Source organism: Staurois parvus, unplaced genomic scaffold, assembly GCF_062004578.1.
Source record: "Staurois parvus isolate SC_StPar_1 unplaced genomic scaffold, SC_StPar_1.0 ptg000025l, whole genome shotgun sequence".
Classification (NCBI taxonomy): Eukaryota; Metazoa; Chordata; class Amphibia; order Anura; family Ranidae; genus Staurois; species Staurois parvus.
The window spans coordinates 13,835,040-13,855,977 of record NW_028317821.1 but is presented as its reverse complement, the minus strand read 5'-3'; the positions used below and the strand labels follow the sequence as shown (position 1 = coordinate 13,855,977).

The following is a 20,938-nucleotide window of genomic DNA, read 5'->3' as shown; positions in this document are numbered from 1 at the left end:
CTGATGATTAGTGTGGCCCCAGAAGTGCCACCTGTCAGTGCTCTTCAGTGCCAGTGCCCATCAGTGCCACGTGCCAGTGCCCATCAGTGCCACGTGCCAGTGCCCATCAGTGCCAAATCAATGCCACATATCAGTGCATACCAGTGCACATCAATGCCACATATCAGTGCCCATCTGAGCTGCCTTTCAATGTCACCCATCAGTGCCAGTCAATGCCACCTATCAATGCCAATCAGTGCCACCTATCAGTGCTGCCAATCAGTGCCGCCTATCAGTGCCAGTCAATGTCGCCTATCAGTGCCGCCTATCAGTGCCAGTCAGTGCCGCCTATCAGTGCCAGTCAGTGCCGCCTAACAGTGCAATATCAGTGACATGTATCAGTGTCATCAGTGCCTATCAGTGCCCGTCAGTGCTGCCTATCAGTGCCGCCTAACAGTGCCAGTCAGTGCCACCTAACAGTGCCAGTCAGTGCCGCCTATCAGTGACAGTCAGTGCCACCTATCAGTGCCATATATGAGTGCTGCCTTTCAGTGCCCGTCAGTGATGCCTGTCAATGCCCATCAGTGCCACCTATCAGTGTTCATCAGTGCAGCCTATCAGTGCCCATCAGTGCAGCCTCATTAGCGCACATCAGTGAAGGAGAAAAATCACTTATTTACAAAATTGTATAACAAAAACTAAGAAAAAACATTTTTTTTTCAAAATTTTCAGTGGTTTTTGGTTTGTTTAAGAAAAAATAAAAATCCCAGAGGTGATTAAATACCACCAAAAGAAAGCTCTATCTGTCACAAAAATATGATAAAAATTTCATATGGGTACAATGTTGCATGACCACGCAATTGTCATTCAAAGTGTGACAGCGCTGAAAGCTGGAAATTGGCCTGGGCAGGAAGGGGGTATAAGTGCCCTGTAGACTAGTGGTTAAAGACAATGGGAAAGAACCTGGTTGCTGGAAGTGTTGCCTCCACCAATATGAAGTGTCCATACACATCACACAGGTAGTAATATGAAAACCCAAAGAAGGACCCCATGAAGCATATAGAAGAGAGGACTGTCCCATGACTGTGGTTTCAAGTAAGTAAAAGGGGTATCTAAATTGTTTTGTTTTCATACTAGCAGTTAGTTGAGGTGGTAGGGATGTTACTGATATCCTAGAGTTGGGGTTTAAAGTAATTTGTCATATGATCAGCTCACAGATCCCCTGCTGCCCTATGGACAGTCAGGAGTAAACAGAATCAGCTGTCCATTTTCACCCAACTACACTTTGATCCAATCCGCCTTAAAGGAAAAGGATGGATCCCCTTCTGTTTATTTTTTAACCCAATCAGATCCAGAGGTAGGTGGATGTAAACAGAAACAAGTCAGTTTACACTCCCCTGTTGATAAGAATGCATGGACCATATGATCAGTTTTGCCTGAAAAACTGACAGACAGACCTGATTGGATTGCCCATGTGAAAGGGACCTAATACAGGCAATACTTGCACATTTTCCAAAATGTTCTGTTTGAATGCACTAATTTAAAGGAAAATCAAATAATACATAAATGTAAACTGCTGATAACCTTGAAATAATGAAATTAAATCAGCTCATTTCAGTTGTCTTACTATTACAAATGACCGCACTTAGTAAGGAACAAATACCACAATACTATATTTCAATGAGAAACAAACAAACTAAAAAAAAATAAATCTTGTAAATGAACCTGCTGGATATAGTAAATGACAATGACAGTCACAACTGGAAGCACTAGATAAATATGACAACCACAATGGAGAACATCTTTGTTGATGAATATCAAATGCAAAGAAGATTATGAGCTAATAGAAGACAAATGAATTGTCACGTCAAAGGAGAGTTCCTATAGCAAAGCCCTAATGTAATTTTGGCTAGTAGTGAAGGAAAAGAAGCCAGCATCTGTACATTGTGTATACTTGAATTATGTGTCACAAAAATGTGTTTGCGTAGGGCAGGCTAGTAAGAGCATGTAATCAGGATCATATTCATAGATTATTCTGTTGATGAAAGATTGAATGATTAATTGATTAAAGACCTTAAGACCCCATTCACATGAGTGATCCAATCAAATCTGCTTGTCAGTTTTTCACAGGGAGACTTGATTGAAAGCTCAATGAAAAGCAGCCCATAGGTGATTCTTTCTTTTTTTTTAACCAGTGGGTTGAAGGAAAAAAAATTATTTGATTCCCCTATCCACACATTCATTGTGGATGAAGGAATCCTCCAGCTTTGCTTTTGTATTCTGACAGCAGGGAGACTTCCCCACCATCACAATACATTGATCAGCGCTGCCGGCTACAACCTGAGGCACTGAATGAGCAGCAAAAATCTGACAGGGTGGTTGTACAGAAGTCAATCAGTAAATTGCCTTACTTCTGTACAACCAAAGTGCACATACATGGATTGTAAAATATAGTCGGTCTCTGCTGCACTGGTCGAATTTTGATCAATGTACGGCTGGCTTAGGCCTATTGGTATGCATCCATTTATATCCACTTACCTCCTAGCTTGTCTAGGTCTAAAAAATATGGAAAATGTCTGCATTCCTTTCCATTTTTTCTGCTCTAAAAGTGACAGAAAAGAGGCAGTCTGATGTAAAAGGATGCGTAGATCTTATATGGGTCTGGAAAGCTCTGTTTGTTAAATGGAGGTAAACACTGCATGGACTGTTCTGTTCTGCTCCAGTTCAGCAGGGGATTTTTTTCAAGGATCCCCTGCCGAGAGGACCAGACATCACCTGTGTGAAAGGAGCCTATAAATATTTTTTTTTACCATTTAACATAAATGATAAAAAGATGTATGTAGAAGAATATGTAATATTATGTCATTATTGTCCTATATGTAATATTATGTAATATTATGTCATTACAAAGTCCTCATTTAAAGTTATTGGAAAACAGAACAGAGCTTTATAAAAATAGATGATATCTACATTTTACCACTTCCTAATAAAACCAAAAAAAGGGGGTTAGTTCCAGTTTTAGGAAAATTAGTGGAGCTGAAAACAAACAAAACAAAACATTGTGTTATGCCCCTAATGAAACTATAAATTTCACGCATTCTTGGATGAAAGACTTACTGTAAGGAAATTGGAGAACATATTTATGGAAAAAAATCAGTGGTAGTTAATGTATGGATTTCTGGATCGGAATAGAGTCCACCCTGTTTCCCGGCTGGGGGACATCAAGTATAATTCAACACTTTCCTTCCCTTATGCCTGGTACACACATTAGGTTGTTTTTTTTTCATTCAACCCAAAAAAAAAAGAGAGGAGGTCTCTGTACTAATTATGCAATGCTATTTCAGTGATCTTCCCGTTGTGCTATTGTGCTTTGACAGGGGGACAGTCCTCACGCCAGAACATACTGGTCAGCGCTTGCAGCCACTGACTACAAGCACTGATCGATTGCCTATTGGCTGCTGGTTTTCCAGAATGCCCGTTGGACAGATGCCGGTTGTGACATCGGCTTCTGTTGGTCAAGCAGCTGTACACATGGGCCGAAAATCTCCCAGTTTCTACTGTAAAGGCTAATTCAGTTGATATCTGGCCTGTGTGTATGGGGCTTTACTGTTCCCTGTTTGCCCTTTTCATTCATTGGATGTCAGTTCTTTCAATCATGGAGGCTCAACGTCACATGTGGGTGTTACCTAGAGTGGTCTGCATGCAAATGCTACCTTGCCTAGGAAGGTTACCACAATTCCTAGGCATTTTTATATTTGCATAACTCCTCCCAGAAACCAATCCATTGCTTGCATCAGGACTGAGAATTCTTGAGATTAGTACTGTGGTAGGGTGTTGTAATGATTTTAGTAAACTACGTACAGCACCCAGCCAGCCCTTCCACCAGTCATTATCTGCTAGCATTGTAAAGATCTAAAGGCTACCACTTTTCACCTATCCTTCAATAAAAGTACTTGTGAACATGCAATGTTGTAGACACTTTCTAATACAGTTATAACTATTCAGGCATCATAACAGCTTTCCCTTAGTTTCGGAAATGATCTTTCTTACCGTTTTTGCAATGCTGTTTGTCTGTACAGTGTCTTGTACATCTGAATGGCAAGCCAAAGGATGGAGACTGACCATGCTAACACAAATTATCTTGTGTGCTTTGTGTAGTCAGTTTAGAACAGGGAAGAAAGCTGACTGGCAGGATCAACCTGAGATCTGAGACATCTGGGCAACCAGTATTCTTATATAAAGAACAGTAATGGAGGCCCCTATTTCTCTCATTATAGATCTTCTTTATGTGCTAAGGTTGCTTTAATTCATCTTTAGGTAACTTTAAGTAACTGTGCTCATTGTCAAAAGCAGTTTGCCTGGGTTTTATGCCAAAGTACCAGCTAGAAAAATGTTTAGCATCATTTGTCATTGCCAGTTTCAGTTTTATGTGTATATATATATATATATATATATATATATATATATATATATATATATACACACACACACATACATACACATATATTCATACATATATACACACACTAAGCAAAACATATCCATAGCAGTAAATGGCCCATTCACATAATTACTATGTGTCTAAATTGTGGAAATACAGCCCAAACTTTTAGTGCATCAAAGGGCTCACAAATTGGAGTGATTTGTCTAGATAAGGGTCATTTTAAAAATGGTTTGGGTTAGTCAGGCAGTGGATCTTAAAATGTCCCCTTTTGGATTTTAAAATAATTGCAGGAATATTTTCCCCAAAGTAAGCAAGGTTGTGACTACAATCCATTATACCATTTATACTCAATCACATAACAATAAAACACACACAGTGAGAGAAAATGAAGCTGTGGTTTTCTTCCTGTGTACTTAAGCTGCCCTCACACTTTTAACACAATTTTGTTTAACAAACATTTACAGTGTGTGATTATATAAATTAATTTCCAATGCAATGAAAAGCTGTAATGGATTATAGCTTTTATCTGTCAGCTTGATAACTAAATTGCTATAATAAATATGGTACATACCAAAGAATGTCATTTTTCACGCTTTAATGTAAGAAGATAAACAGCTATACCAAGGGAAAACTGACAAGAAAGTTAACCCATTGTGAGGCATTAAAAGTTGATATTGTGTATTATAGGCTTTTCGTTTCCATGTTTTTTCCTTGACTGTAAGCAAACCATGCAGAAAATACTGCACTGCAACAGCAGAAGCACTTTCTTTAAAACAGGGTGGAACTTTGAAAAATACTGCCATGCTATACAGGAAATGTATTGACTTTACCAATAAAACAGGAAACACTAGCCTTACCCAATACAAAGATTTGTAGGGGATAAGCCGGCTATACATGGATCGAAATTTAGGCAGTTCAGCAGGGACCGGCTGGATTTCAATCCATGTATGGGCAGGGAGGATGTACAGAAGTTAATCCACTGACTGACTTCTGTACAACCACCCTGGCAGATTTTCTTGACTCATTCGGCACTGCCGGCAGCACTAATCAGTGTATTCTGATAGCAAGGAAGTCTCCCCCTATCAGAATACAATGACTCAGCAAGCAGAATTCCCCCATTCACATCGATAGTGTGGATGGGGAAATCAAATCATTTTCAATTTCCCCTGGTAGAATGAGAGAATATAACTTATCTATGGGCTGGAATAGTCCCAATACAGGTCCACTTTATAGTACACGTCCCCAGCAGCATATAGAGGGGGGGGGGCAACAAAATTAGGGAACTGAGCAAGAGGGAATCATTTTGGATTCATGAGCTCAGAACCCTAGCACCCAGGAGCTTGAATAAAAAGATTGATACAAATTGCTTTTTGAGCGATTTCTAACTGATTTCCAGCTTCTAATACTGATTCCCTAGGGTGTAATTGGGTGGTTGGAGCTTCCTTAGGGTGTAATTGGGTGGTTGGAGCTTCCCTAGGGTGTAATTGGGTGGTTGGAGCTTCCTAAGGGTGTAATTGGGTGGTTGGAGCTTCCTAAGGGTGTAATTGGGTGGTTGGAGCTTCCCTAGGGTGTAATTGGGATAGAGCGGCATGCAGTCTAATCATAATCCCTCTGAAAAAATCAGGTGTGCAGCGACGAAACGCATAGGAAATGGGTCCTTGGATGACATCACAGTGCTTATTTGGATATAAAAGTGAGGTAACTGTATAGTGGTGGAGGCAATTCTGCACAGGATTGCCGAGTCCTAAATACATGTATACTGTAAATATCTAGCACCTGTTTCAAGTGAGTGCATACATATCAGTTATATGAAGAGAGCACTATGTAGAGTTTTATTTGCATGTGGTGGAGTAGATGTTCAGGGGGAGGTGAGCGGAAAGCTGTGGACATTGGCATCAGCTATACTCAGGAGATCCATGTGATCTATTAAAGTGGTAGTAAACCGCATCCAAAAAAAAAAAAAGGAAAAAAAAACCCTGCAAGGTAAAGGCATAATTTGCTAGTGTGCATTGCATACTAGCACATTATGAAGGACTTACCTTGAAACGAAGCCCTCCAGCGGAGAGCTGTCAGGGCTCCCCGGAGCTTCCATCTTCACTCAGTCTTCCTTTCGGGTTTGAGAGTTCTGGCTGGCTGACTGGTCAAGCCGCGATAATGTCACTCCCGTGCATGTGTGCGGGAGTCCTGGGCCATGGTACATTGCTCTGAAGGAATGGCCCGGGCATGCTGTTCCTTTATATCGCATGCGCCGGCTATCAAAAAGGGATAATATCTCTAAACAGTGCACGTTTAGGAGATATTTATTTTACCTACAGATAAGCTTTATTATTTACCAAGCAATTGTGAGGTCATATAGTGGAAAGCAGACACCTGGTGGTCACTTAATATTATTGGATTAAGCACAAGTGGTGACACACATTTAAAGACACAGGACCTTGTTTATTATTTGATTGTGGAGGATTTTAATTTGATCAACTGTTTCTGATGAATATTTATGGTTTTTTACTACTACATTCCATATATGACATGGTGTAAGTTGATGCAACATTAATCAGCACTATACAAATTAGTTACAGTTTTGATTGCCGAAATATATGAGAGTCACAATAGGTGCGTAGCTGGTGACACAGGATGGTTTCTAAATACTTCACATTAGTAGGTCAATATAGTTCAGTAGGAGAAATTGTTTGGATTGTCACAGGCAGTGTGGAGACTTTTCATTTTAATTTTTCCCTAGCAGCTCCCAAGGTTTATATATTCTTTGGTCTTTAGCTTTCTCATATGCTTGCTTGAAGCAGTTTTGGAGGTTTTTAATTTTTGATAATAGATTAATTAGGAAGAAATTTTCACTGTTAATTTGAAAGATGAAGAGAATAATATATTAAGAATGTTCAGCAAATACAGTCACACAAAGGATATGAAAATTAACTTATTGTGGAATATGATCACAATGCAGAGGTATATAAAGGAAGATATGATCCCTAGAAAACTCCGGTGGGATATTCCCATCAGTGATGGACTAATTGATGAAGAAGATGTGGATGAATGGTTTAAATTTTTTAACAAAAAGGGTAAGGAGCTCTTGGAGTTTTATATTAAGAGGAAACAAAGGAAAGCCTATAAATTAGAAGCACAGCTTAAGCAATTAAAAGAAATATTAGAGCCATTTGAAGACAATGCGGATTTCAATAGATTGTCAAATGATTTACAGGTTTTAATGTACAGTATAGGCAGGTTGAAAAATGTATTAAGATGTTTTGGCCTATCCTGTTAAAAGATGCCACAAAATTCTCTTTTGTAAGCCTATTTTTATCTACAAGAAGGCCTCTGGTTTAAGACATATTATTGCTCAGAATGTAAAAGACCCTCCTAACAGACAAGTGACTTTTTTTTAGAGAGGGTTGGTTTTTATAGATGTGGGAGGTGCTTATCCTGTCGGGTCATTCAGCAATCTAGGAATAGTAAGAAAGTGGAAAAATGTTATTCTTCTGCAGGTATAGAATACACCATTGATAAATTTATTACATGCAATACAACATTTGTGACTTATTTATTATCTTGACCCTGTTTACTTAAATATGTAGTAAGGACCACTAGATGTTTATTTAAAAGAATGAATGAACATATTCAGAATATAAGGATAGGGGTCAGACAGCATAGCATATCCAATCATTTTAGATTGGTGCACAATAAGGACCCATAACTTCTAACTTTTTGTGGTATTGATAGGGTGTTTAGACATTGGAGAGGTAGTGATTTGCGGAAATAGGTGTCCCAGAATGAAATGAGATGGATCCATGAGTTGAATGCATGGGTTCCTTCTGGTTTAAATTTTGATATCGATTTAAACTGGTTTTTTAACAGATTTTTAATATTTAGCTAATATTTTTGTATTCTTACATTTTCCAGGGTGCAATATTATTGTTAACCAAAAAGGTGGCATTTTTGGAAAGGCGTTGTTTTTTTGGGTGCTATTAATTCAGTCGACCTCTAGAGGGCTCTGTGTATTCTTATGAATTGGATTAATTATATACAGATTTTTATGTTTCATATTATGGAGGGTTTATATTTATTTGTATTTTTATCACATATTTTTAAGGTTTAATTTGTTTTGGGTTTATGAACTATGTAATTTTTTTTAGGACATCATTATTGTGATCTCAAATACATGGAGAATTTATGTTTAGACTGTTTTTCATGTATATGGGACATTTAGAGAATTGGAGGGGAGTCCAGAGCACGATAAGATGGAAGATTTTCGAGTGGGACAAATTAATTGGATCATATATTGGTAATTGATATCCCTTCCCTTCCCCGTTGAGGGTACATAAGGGTATTCAAAGATGGCGGCGGCTGAGCTTCCTGATGATGCAATTCTGCGAAATGCATTGAGGCCTGGCCGTTGTCGTCACTTCCAGTTCCGATAGAACGTCACTTCTGGTGTGTGTATTGTAATACATATGAGGGAAATCCTCCTGTGCTAAAAGGAAGTAATACCTGTAAATTTCAGCAGCTGACACTCTAAACTGATACCTTAACAGTGATATAAAATATTTCTCAAAAATAGTGCAGCGCTAACCAAAATACATATAAAAATAATATAATCAATTGTGCTAAAATAAATATAATCCACTGTGCCACAGTAAATGAATTATATATAAATAAACGTGCAAGAAGTGCCCAAACCAATGTGACCCGTGGTCACATAAGTGACCTATAATCAGTGAAATATGAACACCCGGAAAACCCCTAACCCATGTAGTACACCCAAGCATGAGGATGTAGGCATTGTTTCATCTATAGTAAAACGTGTGTGGGCATTTTTTTGATATTATTAAAGGAGATTAATTTATTAAACTACTACACTATGAAGGATTTTTTTTTCTCACCATGGGCGTTGGTGAGAATCATATTTAGCAGACATACCTTTCCTGAGAAGCCTGGAGTATCACTTATAATACCTGGGAGAGGAACTACAGGTGAAATACTACCAGCCAGGATTGGAGTAGGATCCAGGAGTGATTCTGAAAGCGAAGTGGCCCATTGGGTCACCTAAATGAGATGAGGAGGCAATTTAGCCATTGTGGATAAAGTGTGCTGACACTTTCACGGATATCGTCACCATTGTCACGTTGCATGGTTTTCTGTTGTTTGAAGCACCAATTTTTAAATATTTATGGACTTTTAGAGATTTTATGTTTGTGTGTTTTATATGTGATTTGTTGTGTGGTCACATTGGCTCTAATCACTTTTGTGATATATCCCCTGTTTATAGGGGTCCATGTCGTACCATTATAAGTTGCAATAATATTTATAAGAGTGATTTCACAATGTAGTTGGATTTCACTGATTATAGGTCACTTATGTGACCACGGGTCACATTGGTTTGGGCACTTCTTGCACGTTTATTTATATATAATTCATTTATTGTGGCACAGTGGATTATATTTATTTTAGCACAATTGATTATATTATTTTTATAAGTATTTTGGTTAGCGCTGCACAGCTGCACTATTTTTGAGAAATATTGTATTGTAATACATTCTGTGAGTCTGAGAAGGAGATCCTGGAGAGATTGGTTTTTCCTTCAACATTGCCTGGTCTATAAGGTATGCTTGAACTAGATCTGGAGATCCTGATGGAGCCTGTTCCCTTTATTGTTTGATTATATGAAAACCGTGGAATGTGATTGGATCTGGTAAGCCTCTCATTCTACTGCACGTTGGAGGTGAAGAGTTTATTTGCTTATTATATTGGACATGTTGGGTTAATAGTTGGATCGCTGACATTTTGAAAGGACTTTCATATAATTTATGGACACTTCACAACATTTTGGGCTGTAGTGTTTATTCAGGGGTATATTTATTTCTATATTATATTATACATTTTTCAATATGCACTAGTTATTCATTAGGGTTTAGCGCCTTTTTATTGTCATTGGTATCAAAAGGGTATTTTTACTTTATTAAGAGCTGCTTCCCTTGTCACTATTTTGTACACTTATATTATAATTTTTTGTATATTAATTTGTAGGTGTTGATGGCACCACCTAGTGTATTTATGTACTAGGAATTAGTCTTGATTAAGGCTATGCCCCCTCCCTATTTTGCCAAAAGTATTTGGGACAAAACATTGGATTCAGGTGTTCCAATCACCTCCATGGCCACAGGTGCACCTAGGCATGCAGACTGTTTCTACAAACATTTGCGAAAGCATGGGTCCTTCTCAGGAGTTCAGTGAATTCAAGCGTGGTACCGGGATAGATTGCCACCTGTGCAATAAGTCCATCCGTGAAATTTCCCTGCTACTAAATATTCCACATCAACTGGTTGTGGTATTGTAACAAAGTGGAAGCAACTGGGAACAACCGTAACTCAGCCCCGAAATGGTAGACCATGTAAAATGACAGAGAGGGGTCAGTGCATGCTGAAGCGCACAGTGCGCAGAAGTCGCCAACTGTCTGCAGAGTCAATAGCTAAAGACCTCCAAACTTTGTGTTGCCTTCAGATTAGTACAACAGTGCGTAGAGAGCTTCATGGAATAGGTTTCCATGGCCGACCAGCTGCATCCAAGCCAAGTGCAATGAAAAGCATCGGATGCAGTGGTGTAAAGAACGCTGCCACTGAACTCTAGAGCAGTGGAGACGTATCTTCTGGAGTGATGAATCATGCTTCTCTGCCTGGCAATCCGATGGACTTGTCTGGGTTTGGCAGTTGCCAGGAGAACAGTACTTGCCTGATTGCATTGTGCCAAGTGTAAAGTTTGGTGGAGGGGGGATTATGGTGTGGAGTTGTTTTTCAGGGATTGGACTTGGCCCCTTAGTTCTAGTGAAAGGAACTCTTAAGGTGCCTTCTCGTCCAACATCAGTGCCTGACCTCACAAATGCACTTCTGGAAGTATGGTCAAACATTCCCATAGACACACTTCTAAAACTTTTGGACAGCCTTCCCAGAAGTGTTGAAGCTGGTATAGCTGCAAAGGATGGGTCAAATTAATAGTGAACCCTACATACTAAGACTGGGATGCCATTAAAGTTCATGTGCATGTAAAGGCAGGTGTCCCAATACTTTTAGCAACATAGTGTATGTGTATTTTTATATATATAAAAAAGATTTTCATTTTTTTTTTATAAGTGATCATATGACCTCTGTTCTCATCTGCATAAAGAGCTTAGAGAGGTGGGGGTGGAGACTGTGGGGGAGGGGGGTGTCAGCAGGAGGTAGAGAAACAGCCATATACTGATCTTCCCAGTGAAGAGCTGAGCAGGAATGCGTGTCACCGTAAATCTGACCATTGGAGAACAGACAGGCTGTTCTCCCAATTAGAAAACTGACTACGCTGAGACAGATCTGCATTCATGCTCTAATGAGGTCAATTTCAAATAGTAAAGCAGGGGGACTGGCAGGATCACCAAGTATTTCACACAAAGGAAGCAAATGCAAAGAAAACAGGATACTTTTAATACAAGTACATGGTGCAACAGACACATATCGGGAATGTGAAATGTTGGGGTAACATACACTTTAAAAACAGTATCCAAAAATAGCTACAGGTTATACACACTAGACCACATCTTCTTATACTTTTACAGAAAAACATCAAAGTATTCAATAATGACTTGTAAAACGCACTGCATTAGCTTACAAAAAATAGTCCAGATCAACCATCAGCTGTACGTCACTACACACAGAAACCAAGACATAAAACCTTGCACAAGTAAAATTGGAATTATTGTTTATAGCAAGAAGATTGCAAAAGGGATTCTGTGAGTACAAAGGTTTCAAAAAAAATCATGAACCTACTTGGTTGTCACTTGCAACTTCTCTTTACCAATCGTATTAAGCATACAGCTATATTTGAAAACAATAAGTTAAATATTATTACCTTTTATTCCCTGCATACAGATAAAGATTGCCAAGTTCATGGAGGGCTTGTGCTTTCAGACTCTGTTGTCTGTCCGAATGAAGGATTTCTGTTTAATAAAGTTATTAACAATTATAAAAAAATGTAATGTTACAGTACAATGTAATTTCACATCTACTTTGTGTAAACAATAAAGACACAATTATGAGAATGACTGTGAACCCTTCATTTGGCCATAGAGACTAGCATACAGTTCCTGCACCCAAACAAAAGGTTGACTTTATTGCCAATCAACTGAGTAAAGGTCGGTATTGACAATCTTTGAGCTTTTGTTGATAGCATCAGTTTGATATCAGTTTAGGATGCCTCTGAGATGATTCAGAATTCATTGACAGGTGCATTCAACCTGCAGTTGACACCCTTCTGATCTAGATTTGACCTGCTTCAAGTTTCCGTTATATTCCCATAGTCTTGTATTAGAATGCAAAACGGATTTGAAACAAACTAAAAACTGATCAACACAGGCCCTTGCTGAGTTGGGTTTGGAGGGTTCTATACACTGTACAGAACATAGGATATTTTAATTACTCCTCTTTCAGAATGAACAGTGATCAACGAAAGCCCACATTCAACACTAATACCAACTTGCTCTGATTACATGTACCATGACGTTAAGGGCACTTGTACCCAGACTATGGACATTAATGTATTTACACAGTCTTAACAAGCAGTAACAGAGTATTAAAACAAGCTATCACTAACCTCTCTGGCTGCACTTACTGTAAAGCAATTTAATCTCAAAAATCTCAACAAAGGCTCTACAGTTGGTTTTGGACAGGTTCTCACAGCTTAGAAACACCTCATGCTTGTTTACATTAGAGGGCCAACAGAATGCTAAGATTTTGCTCTCCATAGAAAAGAGCTGATATTTCAGTGCTTTAGTTGTGACGTTTAACAACAAATGTATCCACAGTATCTACAGCTACAATGGTGAGTAGGGGCTTGCTTTAAAGCAGCTTTACCACCTGTTCAGAAAAAATAAATCCTTTGTAGTGCCTAGTCTGCACACCAGTGTAGCCCAAGTGTAGTTAAAATAAATAAACACAACAGAAAAATTGGCACAAGGGACATAACTTAGGTCTCATGCAAACTAGAGAAGCTAGAAACTGCTTAAATACACTGGACCAAAAACACTAATGTTTTAGAGTATTTTGACAGCGTTGAGCAATGTTTAGCCCAGTGTGTAAGCGATGTTTAGTAGCTACAGCATTAAGAAGCGGGGCCATTGTTTAGGAGAGGGTTGGGAAGCCAGCCCCCTGTCATCAGCTGTCAGCTAAATGTACAAAAAAATAAATTGCCAGCACTAAAAAAAAAAAAGGTTAAAAAAACATTGTGGGGGTTCCCCTTAAAATCCATACCAGATCCAAAACGTCAAAAAAAAAATGGCATGGGGTCCCCCCCCAAATTCCATACCAGACCAGAGCATGCAGCCTGGCAGGTCAGGAAAGGAGAGGACGAGTCAGCGCCTCTTCCCTCCTGAACCATACCAGGCCACATGCCCTCAACATGGGGGGGTGCTTTGGGACAGCAAAGCACCTTGTCCCCATGTTGATGAGGACAAGGGCCTCTTTCCCACAGTATCCCTACTCATTCACCAAAAAAAAGCAAATAAAAACAACACACATTTTTGACAAGTCCTTTATTGAAAAAAAAAATCCCCCTGGGGTAGATCCATCGTCAATCACGCCACCCGCCGCCACCACCACCCCGAAAAAAGATTCATAAAACCTCCGGACTCGGCGAAAGATCTCAGCTTCTGGCAGCTCTTCAATAACAAAGGGGCGGGGCCATCTAGTGATGTCACTGGGAGACCCCACCCCCCATGACATCACCAACCCATACTCATTTACATGGTGGGTGAGATCTGAGGGCCCCTTGTTAAAGGGGGCTTCCAGATTCTGATAAGCCCACAGACCGCTACAACCACCGGCCAGGGTTGTGGGGAAGAGGTCCTTGTCTTCATCAACACAGGGAAAAGGTGCTTTGAAGGGTGCACTTCCCCCCCCACCTTCCTGACCTGCCAGGCTACATGCTTAGGTAAGGGTCTGGTATGGGTTTTGGGGGGGACCCCACACCATTTAAAAAAAAAAATATGGCGTGGGGTTCCCCTTTTTTTTTACATTCATTTGTCAGCATGAAACCCCTAATCTGGCCATAGATGGTTCAAAATTCAGCCAGTTCAGCAGGGACCAACTGAATTTCAATCCATCTATGGCCGTTCCTGTTCATGAGAAGACAATCTAATGATTGACTTCCCATGAACAGACTTGTTGGAAAATTTTGATTCGATCAATACTGCAGCCATTTAGCTGCAACACTGATCAGTGTATTCTAATGTCAGGAGAGTCAGAATACAATGACACAGTGAGAAGGATTCCTCCATCCTCCTTGTATGTATGGCCAACTTTAAACTGCATTTGTAGTATATACTAAATTGGGTTACAGCCAAAGTTTAATCTGCTTATATTTTGCTTTTCTTGATTCCTCCTTCCACCCGATCAGCATGGCAATTAATTTTTTTTAATTATCTGTTTTCCTTACATGCCTTATTTTAGACTAAGTGATATCGTCATTGGGTCTCTTTGCTTCTTTATGCAAGGCAGTCAGATCATGGCGGGGGGAAAGGGACTGTCAATTTTGAGCTTTCTGAAAACATCACACTGCCATGCCTCAGTACTCCTCTCAAGAGCCCTCACCCTTGAAGTAAGCAGTGGGCTGGCTCTTGGAAGGAGTTAAGCAAATATCTAAATGCCTTGATGCATGGATGTCAGTCACAGGAGTGGGTGTTCCAAGTAGATTGTATTTGCATGCAGAATACTCTAGGTAATGACCACGTTATGTCAAGTTTCCATGATTGAAAGAACTAAAATCCAATAAATTAAAGGGGTGTTGGGGAGCAAAAGAATGGACAATGATGGACATCCTCCAGGAAATAAGGCAGATTCTTTCTGGCTTGCTGCAGCTTCTAACGCATACTGTAAAAAGCTCCTAGTGTATAGTGAAATTAAAGTAAGAAATTACAGTACTGAAGAGGAGCCTGTAACTGTACTTTAGGTAAGTCTGTAGTTCAGCTTCAAGCTTTAATGTGTATATCTTTTTTTTTTAATAATATGACCGACTTAGATGAAAAAAAGATTGTCCTAGTAAAAAAAAACTGAGTGAAGAGGTGCTTCTTTTGCTGTTAATGGAATATGTGCACAAAAATAAAATGAATAAAACCCATTGAGATGTGAATTACCTCCAGCTACAACGTACAATGAAAGCCACAACTTCCATTGGTTAGAACAGGCTGTGTTTTTTCACAGGACCTTTACTTATTAGGTTAACCTATAATTTGTTTGTGTGGAAACAAATTTGCAAATAAATGGATGTGTCAGTAAAAGATAAATGATGTATTGGCAAGTGCATGGCATACTACGACAGGGAGCAGTGTCTGGGCTTACAATATTCAGCTCTTGTTGGGAAGCTGAATTGTTTAAAGAATGGTAACACTATAAAATTCCATATGCATACTAATCTATCCTTCGGATTGTCCCCTCCCCCTACATTTCAGCAGAAGATTAAACTAACTTGATATATTTGAGACTATTTTCCTGTCACTGTCTGGCTTTGCATTACTTATTGGATCTGGAAGACATTAATCCCCAACCCACAGATTAATTGATCTAACAGCACATCTTATTATCAGTCAAAGAATAAATGTCTTACCAATAGTCTTGTCATAGGAAGTTATAACAACTGAAAGTTGTGAAGAAGGAATTGGCTTGTTTTCAATTGAAAACACAGAGAGAAATTCTTCTTCTGAAAGGTCTGGAGGGACAGACTGATGAGCTTGTAATGCTCCTGCAGAGAAACCAACTTTTCCATAGGAGGTGTGCATACCGCTCAACCTTTCTTGTATATTTAAGTCTAAAAAGAAAATACAATTATGACAAATCTCAGACTATGTACAAATTATCTAAATAAAGATAAAAAATATACTTGTAAGCTACACACAACAGCATAATCAGCAAATCGTGGCATAGATAGTTTATAATCAAGCCTTCACTGTAATAATTGTAATTATCTCTCCTGATTGTCTCAATTCTGGTGCAATCATACTTTAGTAGGCTGTCTTGGTGTCATATGTCTAGTCAGCAGCCGCTTGCTTCATTTTTGTTTGTGAGATTCATAGAACACTTATACTTGACTGCATGTTCTAGATATGGCTCTACATACATATGCTGATATGTCTCTTTCCAAATATCTGGTGTTATCTCTCTGTATGGCAACTTGTAGGATTTATCTGGCTGCTCTGTTCGGGCACTACAGATAGGTGTTATGCAATGATATACTGAATTTATAGCCCATCAGCAAGAAAAAAAAAATGGTTAGTAAAAATCTGACATCTTTATAGTACTGCTCTGCCACATATATACCCACAAAAGAATAATTTTTGTAGTGCAGCTTTGTAAACTGTTAATTTATAGCCCCCGTACTTTTTTTTTCTTGTTTTGTTGAGGCTGTTACTGCTTGCAGTATTCCAGAAACGTTATATTACACAAAACACTTAAATCCTTCTGTTACCATGGAAAGCACTATAAATTTTGTGAGTGACCTATATTAGTTGAGAGCTCAGTGACTACAGGTGTCAGCATCACCATCTGGTTAAATATTATTTTCTTAGCCTGAAATGCTTTAGCATAAATTTGCATGAGCAGAAAATTGGAACATTTATAAACATGGAAAAGACTGGAAAAAAGACATATTCTGCATTTTGTTCACTCAACATGTGACCTCTATCTTTGATTAACCACTTCTATTGTGAGTGAGAAGTGATACAGTCAGAAGTGAGCTTAGAATACTTAAGGTGTTGCACTCAAAAACATTTACAGAGAGAATAAAACAGGAATACTTTGGTTTTAATGTAACCACTTGCCCTCCAGAGGATTCCCCCCCTTGCTGACCAGGCCATTTTTTGTGATACAGCACTGCAATATTTTAAGTGACAACTGTGCTGCACCCAAATGAAATTTATGTCCTTTTTTCCCACAAATAGAGCTTTCTTTCGGTGGTATTTGATCGCCTCTGCGTTTTTTACTTTTTGTACTATAAACGAAAAAATCTGTCAATTTTGAAAAAAAAAATTTAGACTTTTTGCTATAGGACATATCCAGTAAAACATTTTAAAAAAAAATCTAATTTGCCATAAATTTAGGCCAAAATGTATTCTTCTACATGCCTTTGCTAAAAAATATCCCAATACATGTAAATTAATTGGTTTAGGGGAAAATTATAGCGTCTACCAATGGCGGTATATATACTGGACTTTTTATTTTTAATATTTTCTATACTAGTAATCAGCGACTTATAGTGGGACAGCAGCCTGCATTCTGACACAGGTGGAACTGACTAATTGCCACTGACACTAATACAGTGATCAGTGCTAATAAAAAAGCACTGACACTGTACTAATGGCACAGAGTAGGAAGGAGTTAACATCTGGGTTGATCAAAGGGTTAATTGTTTGCTGTGTGCTGCTCTACTATGTGTGCTGTATATGTTTTCTAGGGAACCATACTGCTTTGTACTGCTCTGCTATGCATGTCGGTGCTGACATGGGAGAGATCTGTATTGTTTACTCAAAGACCTCTCCCCTTTCACTGTTCCTTGGCAATCGACGGGTGCCGACGGGGAATCTCCAGTGATCGACAACTGTAGCCGCCAATGGAGGTGCGAGTAGGGCAGCGCACGTACCACCTACCCAGAAATGCAAAATCAGGTATATATATATGTCATTTTGTGCAGCGCTGCTGCAGTATTTCTGCTATAGGACAGTCGGGAAGCGGTTAATAAAGGCAAATAATGAACCTTGCAAGTGCTGTTGCACGCTGCAAAGGCATATGCTCCAGAGCTTAGTAAATGAGGGGAAGCTCTGCTGACTTCCATCGTCCAATCATGTGCAAGTAAAATGCTATCTTATCTTTCTTGCATGTGATTGGTTATTCTTTGTAAAGTGGCGCTTCCCCTCATATTCTAAGCTCTGTAACAAATTCCCTTGCAGAGTAGAACTGCACTTGCAATGTACACCTTATATTTGCCTTTAGTAAATCAACCCCATTGCCGTATAACTAGAGCAATTTATTTTATTTAATCTTGTAGGGACATGAAGTATTGCATGCATATAAACTAGTGTTTTTTTACTAGAATTATTTTGCAGAAAAAAAACAATTTTGGCAATAATGCCTTTTGGGCATTAATAAATTGTAAGTATGTTTGAATTAACTTTCCAAACAAGAACCGCAAATTAAGACTATATTAATCACTTGAGTCCAGATCTGGAAGGGCAAGTGGGAGTTAGATGCACAAATCAGGACTGGCAAAATGGAGCACACTGGGTTGACCAAAATGGAGCACACTGGGTTGACCAAAATGGAGCACACTGGGTTGACCAAAATGGAGCACACTGGGAGTAGCTACATATATAAGGATAAATGCTGGCACATTTTAGATTTGCTTTCAAGACCTAGGGGCAGTGTAATAATGGCAGTTATTTTATGTATTTATTTATTTCAGGTACTTATATAGCGCCGTCCATTTTACGCAGCGCTTTACACATATATATATTGTACATTCACATCAGTCCCTAACCCTCAAGGGGCGTACAATCTAAGATCCCTAAATCACATTCATACATACACATACTAAGAGCCAATTAACCTACCAGCATGTCTTTGGAGTGTGGGAGGAAACCGGAGGACCCGGAGGAAACCCACGCAGGAACAGGGAGAACATGGAAACTCCAGGCAGGTGGTGACATGGTTGGGATTCAAACCCTAGTACTGCCAGGCGGAAGTGCTAACCATTTAGCCACAGTTCTGCCCATTTTAAAGGCTTCTTTCTTAGCAGGGTTGCTTTGCCCCTTGCAGCTCCTACTACAAGTTTATAGGTCTAATCTGACCAAATAATATTTTATGTAACCCAGTAAAATCTGTAGCTAATTCTGTGTTTTGCCTTTTCCTTAGCAATCATTATGGAAGGATGCTGACTGCACTCTTTTACATTCATATGGAAAGAAAAAGTTAAATGTTAAAATGCAAAAGTTATAAAAAAATTTATTTTGTGCAAGCTTTAAATAAAAATTCACTGTGTCCTTCATTATAAATGCTGTATGGTTTCCTTTAAAGTGTACCATGTAAGCAAACAAACTTTCAAGTATCAGCAACCATTAGTGTGTTGTGGTTATAACTATATCAAAAGCTTTTCAAATAAAAGCAAAGGTTTGACTCATTTTACCTTGACTGTAAGCAAGAAATAACATCACTAGTTTTCTGCTGTGTTTAAGTGCTCTGCTTGAATATTTTGATTTCTGAAGACTATCACGGAAGCATGAAAATGTGTCCATCACATCCAGTGGAACACATATGGGTGTCTTAAATTGTCTTCCATCTGCAAGAAAACACAAATTAATGGTTATACAGACTTTAACTAAAAAAAATGACTTACCTGGTAAGATAGGTTCTTCACTATAATCTGAATGTACACCTCTCACTGTTAGTAATCTGTGCAGCAACAAGAAGATGTCTCCTTGTTACACATCTCCTTCATTTTTAATCAATGATCTCAGAATTTCCACTGCTCATAAACATTGTGTTCTATGGACACTTTCTGAATGGATGACATTAGTGGTGTAACCATTAGAAGGCTGAAGGTCTTGTTGTCACTTATGCAGTACAATAAAGTCAAAGCTATACCCATGTGTAATATCAGTCAATTGCATATCAATCTTTAGATTTTATTGGTAAAGAAAAACAAAAACTTTAATGGTACATTCTAGTAAAAATAGAAAACTATGTGAAGCTGCCATGTACCAAGCCACGGCTTAATATATGGCTTAAAGTGTATTTATAGCCATTTTCTTAGGGTGGGGGTTAGAACCCCTGTCAATTTTTTATTAATGTATGTGTCCCTTTTGGAGAAATTCCCCAAAAAATGAATGCAATAACATCACATTTACAATTTCTGATTACAGTGCTCTACTTTAAGTATTCTGTGCCAAGGCTGAGCAAAATACACCGGCAGCTTGGCTTTTATTAAAGCTCTTACAAATTGCTGATACAATTATATATTTTCATTTATTTTAATCAAGTTATTTTAAAATACCATTGAACTGCAATTACAGAAACTGTTTAGGCCAAAGCTTAGTCATAAAAAATCTTAGCAATCAGACTTGTTCAACAAGCACATTTTCGTACACGTGCTAGGCTTTCTGGTGGGACTTGAGAACCATACAACTATTTTAAGCACTGCACAAAATCCATGAAAACTTGGTGGACATCCTGATATTTATTCATGTTCTCCTGTTAACTTTTTTCTTGAAGAATTTTTGTCATCACTATCCTTAGTGTGTCACATTCCTTGTACAATGCACCAGATGGTTAAATAACTAAATAATTGCTGATACTGCAACTGAAATATAGCAGCATTCTGCTATAACCTGCAGGTAAAATTACTTTCTTTTATTATTTAACCACCTCCCGCCCGCCATATAGTAATATGACGGACGCAAGGTGATTCTCTCGTCATATGATGTCCTCCCATTCTAACCGCGCA

At 38.7% G+C, this 20,938-nt stretch overlaps 1 protein-coding gene across 1 annotated transcript in view; it reads right to left on the bottom strand.

The window, feature by feature from the left end:
- CFAP54 (cilia and flagella associated protein 54) overlaps window positions 1–20,938 on the bottom strand; it is a 527,562-nt gene that overhangs the window by 164,822 nt on the left and 341,802 nt on the right. The window contains exons 41-43 of the mRNA XM_089651915.1: window positions 19,622–19,774; window positions 16,055–16,255; window positions 12,308–12,395 (exon numbers count right to left, since the gene is read on the bottom strand). Of these exons, the coding sequence (XP_089508041.1) occupies window positions 12,308–12,395; window positions 16,055–16,255; window positions 19,622–19,774 (442 nt within the window). The remainder of the gene's footprint in view (window positions 1–12,307; window positions 12,396–16,054; window positions 16,256–19,621; window positions 19,775–20,938) is intronic.